Source organism: Crocuta crocuta, unplaced genomic scaffold (assembly GCF_008692635.1).
Source record: "Crocuta crocuta isolate KB4526 unplaced genomic scaffold, BGI_CrCroc_1.0 scaffold95, whole genome shotgun sequence".
In the NCBI taxonomy this organism is placed as follows: Eukaryota; Metazoa; Chordata; class Mammalia; order Carnivora; family Hyaenidae; genus Crocuta; species Crocuta crocuta.
Genome location: NW_027530971.1, coordinates 6444360 through 6458421, shown reverse-complemented (window position 1 = coordinate 6458421; position 14062 = coordinate 6444360). Strand labels below are relative to the sequence as shown.

Sequence of the window (14062 nt, the reverse complement as noted above, 5' to 3'; positions counted from 1 at the left end):
TAAGAATATTGAAAAAATACTCTTAAAGTTTTCTGGCACAGTTAACGGGTACACAGGCAGAGTAGAAAACTACAGAAAAGGTTCTCCTGGGTAGGGATGCCATAGAAAGCAGGCTCACGGGGCCATGGGGGAGCCACTGTTTCCTACTACAGTGACGGCAAAACTGAAACATGACCTTACTCCCAGCAAATGGGCTAAGGCTGGGTGCACCTCCCGTGTCCCAGGTATTCTTGGAAAGGGTATCTTAGTCCAACTAATAGAAATAAAGCCTACCTCCCAGCCCTTTTGAATTACCTCTCTGTTCCTAATATTATCTTTGGGCTTCTCAGTCATGTAAAAAGGAAATTCTGACTTCTACTTTCCACTTGTTGGATGAAGTAGAAGGGGCAGTAGAGGTTAACAGTAGGAGCAGGTACCCAACAGTAAGAACTGCCTTCCGGAGACTATGTGCTCTTCAACATCAATAGCCGCTAAGAGTCTACTGCTAGAAAAATAAGTCTTGATTATTTGGAAAGGAATTAAGTTAGAACTAAATTTTCCTTACACACTCAGTAAATCTAAAATTGAAAACTCACCTGAAAACATTTTTACAAAATCATCAGTAGACATACTCATCACCACGTCTGCCTGATCAGAGGGCTCTCCATACCCAACATTCCCACCTTTGCTTTTAAGGTCAAGAAACCACGTTCCACCGTCTTCACCTACACAAAATATAAAGATAAAGAAATAAATGCCAACATAGCCCTGTTTTTCTTACACTTAACAACTGCTACAGTTTGAATAAATGCTCTCTTCAAGGTTAAAACCCTCAGGCCTCTATCAAATTCAGCAAACATTCATTAAGTACTCACATGCCAGGAACTAGGCTAGGCTCTGAAGACTCTGCAGTAACGTGGTTCTTATACAAGATGTAGTGGAAGGCTAATGTGGAGTCAGGCAAGCCCAGCAGGTGAGATTTAAAAGTCAGGTAAGGAGGCGCCCAGGTGGCTCAGTCAGTTAAGTGTCCAGCTCTTGATTTTGACTCAGGTCATGATCTCACAGTCTGTGGGACTGAGCCCTGCGATGGGCTCCATGCAGAACGTGGAGCCTGCTTGGGATTCTCTCTCCCTCTCTCTCTGCCCTTCCCCCTGCTTGGTGCGCGCGCTCTCTCTCTCTCTCTCTCTCTCAAAATAAATAAGTAAAATTTTTAAAATAAATAAGTAAGAGTCAGGTAAGAATTAGCTAGATGAGAACTGAAAAAAGATACTGGGACTGAAGGTAGAAAGAGAATGAAGAGTGGCATCAGATGCGCTCATGAAGCAGTCAAATGCAGGGGTAGTGAGCCATGTAAAAGATTCATTCTAAGGGGATAGGATGACTTCATCCTAAAGGGATAGGCTGTGGAAGGAGAATGATATAAGGCTGGTGTTTTCAATAGTTCACCCTAACAGCAGTGCAGAGAATATATTGGAGAGGGATGAAGAGGATGCAAAAGGCAAGTTAGGATGGTATTGGGGTAGTTTGGGAACTTGAGGATATGTGCCTGGATCAGGACTGTAGCAGTGGGAATATAGGAAATTAGGCTTATTTGAGAGAGAATTTTACAGAAGAAACACAAGACTGGGTAAATCAATGAATATGATGAGGAAAAGGTATAGAGAGTGCATAAAAATGATTTGCTAATTTTTGGCTCAGGAAACTGGGTTAAACTGGTGTATTTTTTACTGAGAGACGACTACTGAAGAAAAGCAGATTGAATTGGTAGTGTTTGAGGCACTACCTATTGTTGGAATGGTAGTTGGGAATTGTGTGCTGTTTTAGATATTTTCAGATTGCTGAGGGATTTTTATGACAGTCAAGGGAATATGTCAAATGAAGTCTGACTAGGCTAGAAATATAGTTACATAAGTAATTACTTCCTATGGTGATTGAAGCCATTTGAGTGAGTGGGGTGTCCTAGGGCAAGTCTGTAACAGACAAAAGATGATTACAGACAGGAGGGAAGCGAGGAGAGGGGCTATCAGCAAAGCCAAGGAAGGGAGCATTTCCAGAAGGGAAGAGCGGTTAACAGCTTCAAATGCTGTACAGTGTTGACAAGGTAAGAATGACAAAGGCCCACTGATGATACAGAGGTCACTGAGGACCTTGGTGACAGCAAATTCAGTGGAATGGAGAAATACACCAGAGCAGAGTGAACTGTACATGGGAAATAACTGGCTTTTAAAAGGGAAAAGAATGGTGGAGGCAGAAGTGGGGTAGGGGGTTGTGTTTTGATTTGAAGACAGTATAGACTTTGAGAATGTTAAGATACCACCAGAGAGTGGGCTGCAGGATAAGCAGGTCAGAGAGAGGGCATAATTGCCAGCACAATATCCCTAAGGAGGCCACAGGACATGGGATCTACAGCTTTGCTACTCAAAGTGTGATCTGTGGGGGTGCCTGGGTGGGTCAGTTGGTTAAGTGTCCGACTTCAGCTCAGGTCATAATCTCTTGGTCCATGGGTTTGAGCCCTGTGTAGGGTGCTGTGCTGGATTCAGATTCTGTGTCTCCCTCTCTCTTTGCCCCTCCCCCACTCATTCTCTCCTCCCCCCTCTTTTTCTCTCTCTCCCCCTCCCAAAGATAAAGAATAAAACATTGTTTAAAAAGTGCAATTTGTGGACTGCAATACTATCAGAAATGCAGAATTCTGGGGCACCTGAGTGGCTCAGTTGGTTGAGCATAGGACTTCCGCTCAGGTCATGATCTCACAACTTGTAGGTTTGAGCCTCTGTCATGCTCTGTGCTGACAGCTCGGAGCCTGAGGCTGCTTCAGATTCTGCATCTCCCTCTCTCTCTGCCCCTCCCCTGCTACTGCGCTCACTCACTCACTCTCTGAAGAATAAACAAACATTAAAAAAAAAGAAAAGAAATGCAGAATTCAGACTCTGCTGGCGACATGCTGAATGAGATTCTGCATGTTAGCATGATCCCAGGTGATCAGTATGAACGTTAAAAGCTTGAGCTGCATGACTGTAGAAATGAACTCTGTTCTACTGGGAAGGAAGTAAGAATGATGCTCATAATGGCTGATATGATATCAGATGGCAGGAAGCTGAAGCAATTTGTTTGCGAGTTTCTATTATCTCTGTGAAAGAGGAGGTGGGATTATCCACTGACACGGGCAGGGAAGTGGTGAAGGGAGCAATGGGAGATTTGGGGAACACTGAGAAGGTTTAAAATAATTACTGTAGTGCTTTCAACAATAGCCAAATTATTATCTTTTTTAAATGTTTATTTATTTACTTTTAAAGTTTTATTTATTGTTAAGAGAGAGACAGAGCATGAGTGGGGGAGGGGCAGAACAAGAGAGAGACACAGAATCTGAAGCAGGCTCCAGGTTCTGAGCTGTCAGCACAGAGCCTGACATGGGGCTTGAATTCACAAGCTGTGAGATCATGACCTGAGCTGAAGTCGGACGCTTAAACAACTGAGCCACCTAGGTACCCCAATGTTTATTTATTTTTGAGAGAGAGAGAGACAGAGTGCAGTTGGGGAGGGGCAGAGAGAGAGGAAGACACAGAATCTAAAGCAAGCTCCAGGCTTTGAGCTGGCAGCACAGAGCCTGACATGGGGCTCAAACTCACAGTTTGCTGAAGTCAGACACTTAATCAACAGAGCCACCCAGGAGCCCCGCTATTCTTGAATGTCTACATTCTAGGGCTAAGGGTTCTGGATACAGCCAACTATCAAGGCGATTATGACTGGAGGCTGATTTTCTTCCAAGGGAACTATCCTACTTGGTTTCACAAAGACACCAAATTACTGGATATAATTTTTACCCGAGAGTTCAAACTGATAGACTGCTTGAGTGGCTTTAACGACGTCATCAGTGAGAGAGTCCTTAACAATTCTAAATGTTTCTTCCACAGCTCCAGAATGTGGTTTTGGTGGTGGCTGTGGCTTCTCTTCTTTCCCTTCCGGAACAGCACCTGTAAAACATTGATTTAAATGGCTTTAGAGCCTAGGCAGTGTAAGGCCCTACACAAAAGTAATTAGCAGAACAGACTTGCCACCAATTAGACCTGTCTGATCAAGATGACAATAAATACATCTGGTGACAAAGCATAAGACAACCTGATAGAATAATATCCAAACACATTAGTTACGATTATAAATATAAATGGTGTATACTCTCCAAGTTAAAGGCTGACTCTCAGATTAGGTTAAAAAAAAAGAAAGGAAACCACTACTAAACTATAGTGGCTTTTTTTTTTAAGGGACCTAAACAAACTTTTGGGAGTTTTAGGAGTAATAATCAGTCCTTTATCATCCCCTTCGAGTTCTAAAACCAAATGAGAAAAGAAGATACTAGAATCAGAACCACGGAGATGAGACCATCAACCATGTAAACAGTGGAGCTGAACTGGAGATTGTAGCTTGAATCAACAGCCCAGTGAACTTCCTAATAACTTTGCCTCTAAATTTAACTTAGTTTCTTCATCCCTGGATTGACTCTGCTCCCTCCTGTCAGGGCTTAGATATGGCTCTCAAAGTATAGATCATGTGAAAACCGGGGAAAACCTGCTCAGAAAGAAAGAACCTTCACAAGGATCTAAAACCACACAGTTAGTTCCTCTTCCAATTTCATCAGACTCGTCCCTTCCACTGGATGAAGATGGAGGTCAGACGATAAGCCTCATGAAAGCCTCCCTCTTCCTAGAAATATAAGGCCAGGGGAATGGGTACGTTTTTAAAGTGTACCCATGTAACCCATTGGCCATAACCATTCAGCATACAATGAGTCAGGAGATCTGCAGTCCATAGGACTGATCAATTGCCATAGCGTGAAGCTGTCCCCCAATACCAACCTCTATTCCTTTATTTTTCCTCCTGGAATCACTTGTGGGTAGTTTAGCAGTTGCCCCCAGAAACAGGTGAGAACAATTCATTAATTAACTCCAAGGCCAATCTGTGCTCTAGGCTAAAAATTAACTTTCCATATACTTCTCAACTCAAATTACACCCAGCCATATAAAGCACCAAAGGTTATTAAATGAAATCTAATTGACAGCACAAAGATACTCCATGGTACAACAGAAGCAATATAAAAGTATCCCAAATTTGCTGGATATAAATTACCTTCCACTATAATGATTCCAGACACCAAAATACCCAAACAAATAAACAAGAAAATCCTTATCTTCTCACAAGTTAAAATCCAAACAGATATTAAAGATGAAATCCTCAAGATCCAATGGACCAGAGAGGATACACACTTTTAAAAAACTTTTAGTTACTTATTATTTTTAAATTCATTACAGATAATGCACCTCTTTATTGCCTACACTCACAGCAAACACCTCCAACTGCCTTGCCCTTGCTTTTTATTCATGGATAACATACAGAAATGATGGTCATAAGTATACAGCTCAAAAAGTTATCAGAGGTTTGGGGCATGAGTAAAAAGGGGTGAAGGGGAGTAAGAGGTATAGGCTTTCAGTTTTGGAATGAATAAGTCATGAGGATAAAAGGTACCACATANAAAAGGTACCACATAGGGAATACAGTCAGTGGTGTTGTAGTAACATTCATTGTATGGTGACAGATGGTAGCTACACTTGTGGTGAGCACAGTGTAAGCACAAAGCTGTGAAATCACTATGAAACAAATGTAATATTCTGTGTCAACTATACTTCAATACATTTTTAAAAGTTATCAATAAGTGGACATACTGAGGCATCATCATCTAGGTCAAGAAAGAAGATATAACAAGTCCCCCAGAAGCCAGTGGTGCCAAGGAAACTGCAGCAAAAACTTTGGTGTAGCCCCAAAAGACATCTGCCAAGTGATAAACTGCATAATTTATCGCCTGGAATATTTAGACATGGCACGATGACTTTGCACAAGAGAATAAAACTTCAGGAGACAAAAAATAAATCAGTAATATATTTGAAAGGTACAGTCAGTGGACTATAACTATGTAAGCTTTAATGAGAAAGAACATTTTGGTAACTTAAAAAAAAAAAAAAGAGGGGTGCCCAGCTGGCTCAGTTGGTGTAGCATGTGACTCTTGATCTCGGGGTTGTGAGGTCAAGCCCCATGTTGGGTGTGGAGATTACTTTAAAAATAAAATCTTAAAAAAAAAAGATAATGACTAGCAGCCCCCATCATACCCTCTCCTAATGTCACACTTAAATAAATATAAACATGTAAGAAAAAAAAACTAAACATCACCTAGACTCACAATCTACTGTCAGAATCTAGGAAGAAATGTTCAGCATCCCTAAGGTAGACAGAGTCAGCCTAAGAAACACAGGACTGTCGGTGCTTTGCCTCATGAAAAATCTCAGAGAAAGAACAGCTCTGCTAACCTAAACAAAGAACACAGGCTTTTACATTTTTATTTTTTTTTATTTTTTTATTTTTTTTATATTTTTATTTATTTCTAGGAGAGAGTGAGAGAGACAGCGTGAGCAGGGGAAGGTCAGAGAGAGAGGGAGTCACAGACTGAAACAGGCTCCAGGCTCCGAGCTGGCAGTCAGCACAGAGCCCGACGCGGGGCTCGAACCCACGAACCGTGAGATTATGACCTGAGCGAAAGTCAGACGCTTAACCGACTAAGCCACCCAGACTTTTACATTTCTAAACCACCAGACCAGACTCTGGGCTGGTTTCAACTGGAAGAGTAGGATCTGTCCCTCTGTTCTACAATGCTGCCTTTCAAGAACGCTTCCATCTTTCAAATCCAATTTCCAAGCTCGTTGCTCCCAAATATCAGAGGAGCAGATAGTAGGGGGAGCCCTTGTAGTGGAGCATCCTGGGAAGTACGTGTCCCAAAGCAATACTGATAAAAATGGGAAGGGGAAGAACCTTGGGAGCAGGACATGCAGGGACAGTAGGAGGTAAAAGAAGATCCCATGTCAGCCTTGCACACAGGCACGAGCTATGTGCCTAACAGGTACCACAACGTAAACAGCTCTGCGAAAGGAATTCTACCCAATGGACAGGGAATGAAGCCAAAAGAAATCTACACATCCCAGTCATTTAACTCTACTAGCTCTAGAGATATCTCCTAATATAAAGCTAAATTAATAGGGGGGAAAATAACCTGATGCTTATGTAAAACAAGGTACCACAAGGGTAATGGAAAATTATTCTGAAGAGAAAAAAAATCTACCTCTAAAAATAATTTACTATGAAACCGACAAGAATTTCTCCCCATAAAAACTATATAAAACAGGGGCACAAAGCCATATATAACTGGCTGGGATAAAAAGATAATGGAATAAAATGAACAAGATGGAACATGAGAAACAAAAGGAACAATAACAAAATTAAAATAAACATTACGGGCCATAGGGAACAGAGATCAAAGTGTCAAAAGACTTTTTTTTAATGTTTGTTTATTTTGAGAGTGAGCAAGTGAGCGTGCATGCAAGCAGGAGAGGGGCAGAAGAGAGGGAGAGAGAGTCCCAAGCAGCCTCAGCGCTGTCAGCTTAGAGCCCGATGCAGGGTTCCATCTCACAACTGTGAGATCCTCACCTGGGCTGATATCGAGTTGGACACTTAATGGACTAAGCTACCCAAGCGCCCCAAAAGTCTTTTGTCTTAAGTAGGCTCCACACCCAATGTGGGGCTTGAACTCCAGCCCCAAGATCAAGAGTTGCATGCTCTACCAACTAAGCCAGCCAAGTGCCCCATCAAAAGTCTTATCAGTAATTTACAGTATAAACTTGAACAGGTCTCCCAGAATGCAGAAGAAAGAACAGTAAGATAGAAATAATACAAGATGGTGACAACTTCAGGGGAAAGCAAAAGGACAGCCAGGCTAAGAATAAGTGTTTCTGAGGAGAATCCAGAGCACCCGGAACAGAAGCAAAGAAAAATTAAACTAAAGAAAAAAAAATAAGCCAACAAAAATAAACTGAACAAACAAAAAAGACCGTGGGTTCCCCGTGTTGTAATGGGAAGAGGGAGATCAATGAAGAAATGTCAGTACTGTTTTTAATATGAGAAAAAACACTAACTTAAAATTATGTACATAATCTACAACATACCTCATAATTACAAATACATTATATAGAGCAAATATACATAGCACAAATAACCAGATAAGGTACAATCAAATGTTGATAGAAAGGTAAGCCAGTCCCCCTTGGGAATGAGGGCTACACACTAACCTCTGAGAGAGAAACTGTACAGAGGATGTGGGTATGGACTAACCAATCACCTGAAAGAGATGTTAGATTCTAGGCCAGATATACTGGACTATATGAATATATTAAGGGATCTACAGAAAATATGGAGTACAACTGCAGTAGACTTAACAAGGAAGAAGAGGGGGGAAAAAAGAGAGCTACAGTACCAAGCGACCTCTCCAGCAGCATATGGGGAAGAAAAGCTTTAGCCAAAGGAATTTGAGTACTGTGACCCCAAGGCTGAGGGCATCCCTCATGTGGAGACGGAATATGGACTGTAGACAAAGCACAGGACACATTCTGACCCCAGAGGCAAAATCACTCCCATCGAAATCTGATGCCAGTAAACATTTATTTTATGTTTTACTTATCTAACCTCTCCTGTTCTGATTCCATGGTCATGAAACACCTTCTGATCATGATTCTGTTCCCTATGTTAATTAGGACCCAAGGGAGAGAATGGGCTGATCATGGCAACTATACACTTAGTCCATGAGACGGCAACTCCTCATTATAAATTAATAACCTAGATTAACCTGGATTACTGGGGGTGGGGGGGGGAGAGGGAAATATGCTAATTTAAAGGACTTTAAGTATTGAGGAATTAGAAAGGCAATTTAAATTTACTGGTTAAAGTTATGGGCTTGGAATTGAGAGAAATACAAATTTAAACTTAAATCCTGGCTCTGCCACCTGCATGATCTCAGATGTAAAATGAAGATAATAATACTTGTCTTGCCAGCTCTTTTTAACTGTGACAATGCATGTGAAGTACTTGGCATAGTGTTTGATACACAGTAGTGCCCAATAAATATGTGCTGAAAAATAAAATGAATATACATGATCGATAAGTGGTTCTTAGTATTTAAATTTGGAATTTGAATGAGCTCAGATCCAATCTGAGGGTGCTGCACAAAAATCAGGATTTTGCTCTTGCCTGACCTTAAGACTATACTCTTTTGGACTTTGATAAGCTGTATTTTTCAAGTTTTCTATGGTACAAAGGAAAAGTTGCCATTTTTATTACTTAAGTAATTTTTAAAACTATCTCCAAAAATTTAGACAAAGAAAAGATAAAGGTAGAAAAGACTAAGCCAGAAAAAAAGATGGCACTAGAATGCACTAGAATGTGGTATAAGGTTCTATAAATTTGCTATAAACATATAGAGGAAATTGGTTCTTAAATTTTCTAGCAGCCATCTAAAGAATCTATGATCACTTAGGAGATCCACATTGTCTGTGAAATAAAATAAAGTTAGGGTCCAGGAGAAGCACAGCCGTTCTTGTTAACAAACCATGAGACAAATTCTTCTCATGGTTATTTGTTAAACAGTGTTTCTTCTGAAATCTTTCAGTAAACTAGTGGTAAGCTAGTGGCACAAGGCCAGAACACAAAAACTAAAATGTAAACTCTGGACCAATTAAAGGGGGCTATTGTTTCTGAAGTATAAAAACAAAATAAAGTAAAACCAAAATCTCCTTTGAAGTGAATTACTCCAATAAAGCAGTCACACGGCACACACTCGGAGAATGCTGTTAGGTATACTTTGATGTGACACATTTTTCCTCAAAATAAAATAACACACCAACATGAAATACCTAAACACAGTGCCAAGGAAAAGAAATAAAAACCTTAAAAAAGGGTTTGTTTTCTTGACTTTTTTTTTAAACTCAAATGTAAAGCACATATTAAGAATTTCTTACTGGTGGAAGGAAAAGACAACCTTCTTTGAATTAACTAAGACCACATATTACTTGTCTAGGTTAAATCACAAAATGGATCAAAAGCAGAAGGCAGCAATGTCCAATTTTATATTCTGAAAGACATATGTAAGTTAGTATCTTTATTTTCCTATATAAAATATGGTCTACATCTTACCATGTGATTCCACTTTCTTGATAATTGTATCTGGGTGTTCATCTAAGAAGAAATCTGGTAACAAAGGATGGCCTGAAAAATGACCCCAAAAGTAATCGGGTTACTAAGACAACTTAAATATATTAACACTTTTAACACCTATTCAATGAACATTATAACCTGTTTTTATTGTAATAATCATTCTCGTGCAATGGAAGACTCCCATGAGAACTGTCAAACTATTTGACCTTCATGAAGCTAAAATACTTTCCCCATAACCCAGTTATCCTCCTCTCCAATGGCAAATTTCACCTCTAAGATCCAATCAAAGAGTCTACAATTTCATAAAGAATGATCTTTGAACAAGGAGGCCTCGAGAACTTCTCAAACATACCCTTGTACAAAAGACAGATGTGTTCATTCATCTTTACCATCTATGAGTAAGTTACTCTAAGAGACTGCACTTAAGAGAACAACATTTGAGGATATCTGGGAGGTCAGTGGGTTAAGCATCTGACTTTGGTTCAGATCATGATCTCACTTTATGGGTATGAGTCCCTTGTCCGTGCTGGCAGTGTAGAGCCCGCTTGGGATTCTCTCTTCCTCTCTAAATTAAAAAAGGTAGAGTGAGAGAGAGAGAGACAAACATTTGGAAAGAGTCCATACATTTTTTTTAAGTATTTGAGAGAGAACGGGGGAAGGGCAGAGAGAGGGAGAGAATCCCAAGCAGGCTTCATATTGTCAGCACAGAGCCTAAAATGTGGCTCAATCCCACTAACTGCGAGATCATGACCTCAGCCAAAATCAATTCCAACACTTAGCCGACTGAAACACTCAGGGTCCCCCAAGAGTCCATTTTCTTAAAAAGGTTTTGTAAAAAAACCTCACTCCTGTATCATCTGTTTCCACAGAATAAAGTCTTTACTCTGTGATTTTAAGGCCAACTTTAAAAACCAATTTTCATTTTTGGTTTCTTTCAAGATTTCGAAATGGCTAATAGCTGATATGCCTTCCATATCTGTACATCACTTAAAAAGCCCTTAACTCACTTCTAGTTTTCCTTTCTTTCCTTTTGAAGTTGTATTGGTATGGTCTTCCCCTTCATCAGGAGGACGGCTTTTAAAAGAACATATTAATTTTATGATAACACAAACATGCACACAAAACAGAGGTGTGTTTCTTGCATGAAATGTAGAAAAATACATCACTATGCATCACTACTTTTAAAAACTGTATTACCTGGTTTAATTGCATAGACGTCGAAATTTTTTACTCCTTCTTCTCTTAAGATGTTCTCATCAATAATAAAGTTTCCCGTAAAACTTTTCGGCTTTTTAAAAATGGAATAGGCAGCATCGGCAATGATATCAACTTTTCTACACTGGCTTTCAATACCCGATCCTCCCAGCATGTCCATAGCAGCGGTGTGGATGGCTGCGGAGAGAGCAGATACACACAAGAGAACTCCAAATCCAATAATGGGGCTGTGGAAGTAACAAACAAGACAGCTGAGCTCTTTACTTCTCAGGTGATGAAAATAAGGTCCAGAGAGCTTATGGGATTTGCCAAATGTTCTACTGATATAACCTGGTAGGAAACACATGTTCCTTACTCTTCACAACTCTGCCTCATACAACAGAATGCGTTCCTGAGACTCAGCAAAATTCAGTTGGACTTCTGATTTAAAATGCTCAAGAATTTGCATAGGATTCTTGAAAGTTGAGAAAGCAAAGAAGGTGGAACAGAAAAAGCACTCAGCAGTAAATCAGGTGAGTAGGATTTTTATGCCAACTGTACCATGATTTTTGGCAGGTCACTGTAACAACTCTGGGCTTCAGTTTCCGGTCTCTACAATACAAAGCTCCTTTCCTAAGTTTATTATCTTGCCCTTCTATTAAAATACAGAGATTTTGGGGTCCCTGGGTGGGTGTTAAGTGTCTGACTTCGGCTCAGGTCATGATCTCACGGTTCATGGGTTCGAGCCCCGCATCAGGCTCTGTGCTGACAGCTAGCTCAGAGCCTGGAGCCTGTTTCAGATTCTGTGTCTCCCTCTCTCTCTGACCCTCCCCTGCTCATGCTGTCTCTCTCTGAAATAAATAAAACATTAAAAACAATTTTAAAAATACAGAGATTTTGTTTTTGTCATTCATCAGGGTCTTCCTCGTGGCTAAAACAATGACAAACACATCATAAGCACTAAATATTAGTTGGATTTTTGGTGGTTCCTTTTAAGTTCAGATACTTCAATACAGAAAATACTAGAAAATAAAGAGAAGCAAAAGAAAGAATTTAAAAATTATCTATAATGCTGAGAACTGAGGGCAGATGGGGTGGGGGGAGGAAAAGGGGGGGTGATGGGCATGGAGGAGGGCACTTGTGGGGATGAACACTGGGTGTTATATGGAAACCAACTTGACAATAAACTATTAAAAATTATCTAGGGGCGCCTGGGTGGCTTAGTTGGTTAAGCGTCCGATTTTCACTTAGGTCATGATCTCACGGTTCGTGGGTTCAAGCCCCGCGTCAGGCTCTGTGCTGACAGCCAGCTCAGAGCCTGGAGCCTGTTTCCAATTCTGTGTCTTCCTCTCTCTCTGACCCTCCCCTGCTCACGCTGTCTCTCTCTCTCCTCGAAATAAATCAAACATTAAAAAAAATTTTTTTTAAATTATCTATAATTCCCCTACTCAGAAATAAGTACTATTAATATTTGCATACAGGGGCACCTGGGTGGCTCAGTAGGTTGAGTGTCAGACTTTGGCTCAGGTCATGATCTCATGGTTTGTGGGTTCAAGCCCCACTGTCAAGCTGTCAGTTCAGAGCCTGGAGCCTCCTTCAGATTCTGTCTTCTTCTCTGTCTCTCTGTACCTCCCCTACTTGTGGTCTCCCTCTCTCAAAAATAAACATTAAAAATTAAAACAAATATTTGCATACAATTTTTACTATTTTAGCTGCATANTATTGTTGAGAGTGCTGCTATGAACACTGGGGTACATGTGCCCCTATGCACCAGCATTCCTGTATCCCTTGGGTAAATTCCTAGCAGTGCTATTGCTGGGTCATAGGGGAGTTCTATTGTTAATATTTTGAGGAACCTCCACTCTTTTCCAGAGGGGCTGCACCAGTTTACATCCCAACCAACAGCGTAGGAGGGTAGCTGCATATAATTTTTAAGTTCTATGTTTTTTTATGAAGTAACTTGAAACTCTACCATTAATAGTACACTATTAATTATACATTGTCAAAATTGTGAACAGTAACTCATCTCAATTTACTCACATTATTTTAGCGTATATTTAAGGCAAGGAAAGTCAATTTGTTTAAATGTACTTTAGGTTTCAGAGTTTCTAGTAAAATTTAGATAAAATTCTCTCCATACCATTGCTAAACCATCATTTTAAATCATTACATACTAGAATTTTACATAACTCGGTCCACAGGATAAAAAGCTCATAGCTTTTAATAGCCACTGACCTCTTTACATTCATTCAACATACAGGGATTGAGCAATAAGTCAGGCATTATTGTAGGGATTGGGGACAAGTGAGTTGATAAAATAGACAAAAGTTCCTACCTTCATGGTGATTACATTCTAGCATACACCCCTGCTTCTAGGACAGCACATATGTTCCATCATACACCTCTATTTGTTGTTTTTAAAAGAAAATTTTTTAATGTTTTATTTATTTTTGAGACAGAGAGAGACATCGTGAGCAGGAGAGGGTCATAAAGAGAGGGAGACATAGAATCCAAAGACAGGCTCCAGGCTCTGAGCTAGCTGTCAGCACAGAACCCAACGTGGGGCTTGACCCCACAAACTGTGAGATCATGACCTGAGCTGAAGTCAGATGCTCAACTGACTGAGCCACCCAGGTGTCTCTCAAAAATGAATTTAAAAAAAAAAAAGAAAAAAGACACAATTGGAAGAAACAGGAAAATCCAGAATTTTGGAAATTCTATAAATGACCTGGTTTTTCAAGAAATCAGTGGCAAGGGGAAAAAAAATAAGTATAACTACTATAAATGAAAAACATCATACAAATGTAAT

At 40.1% G+C, this 14062-nt stretch overlaps 1 protein-coding gene across 1 annotated transcript in view; it reads right to left on the bottom strand.

Annotated features, from left to right (window-relative positions):
• Window positions 1–14062, bottom strand: part of HSDL2 (hydroxysteroid dehydrogenase like 2) — a 59387-nt gene that overhangs the window by 14199 nt on the left and 31126 nt on the right. Inside the window, exons 7-10 of the mRNA XM_077769874.1 lie at window positions 11257–11451; window positions 10039–10110; window positions 3801–3950; window positions 576–704 (exon numbers count right to left, since the gene is read on the bottom strand). Coding sequence (XP_077626000.1) covers window positions 576–704; window positions 3801–3950; window positions 10039–10110; window positions 11257–11451 — 546 coding nt within the window. The remainder of the gene's footprint in view (window positions 1–575; window positions 705–3800; window positions 3951–10038; window positions 10111–11256; window positions 11452–14062) is intronic.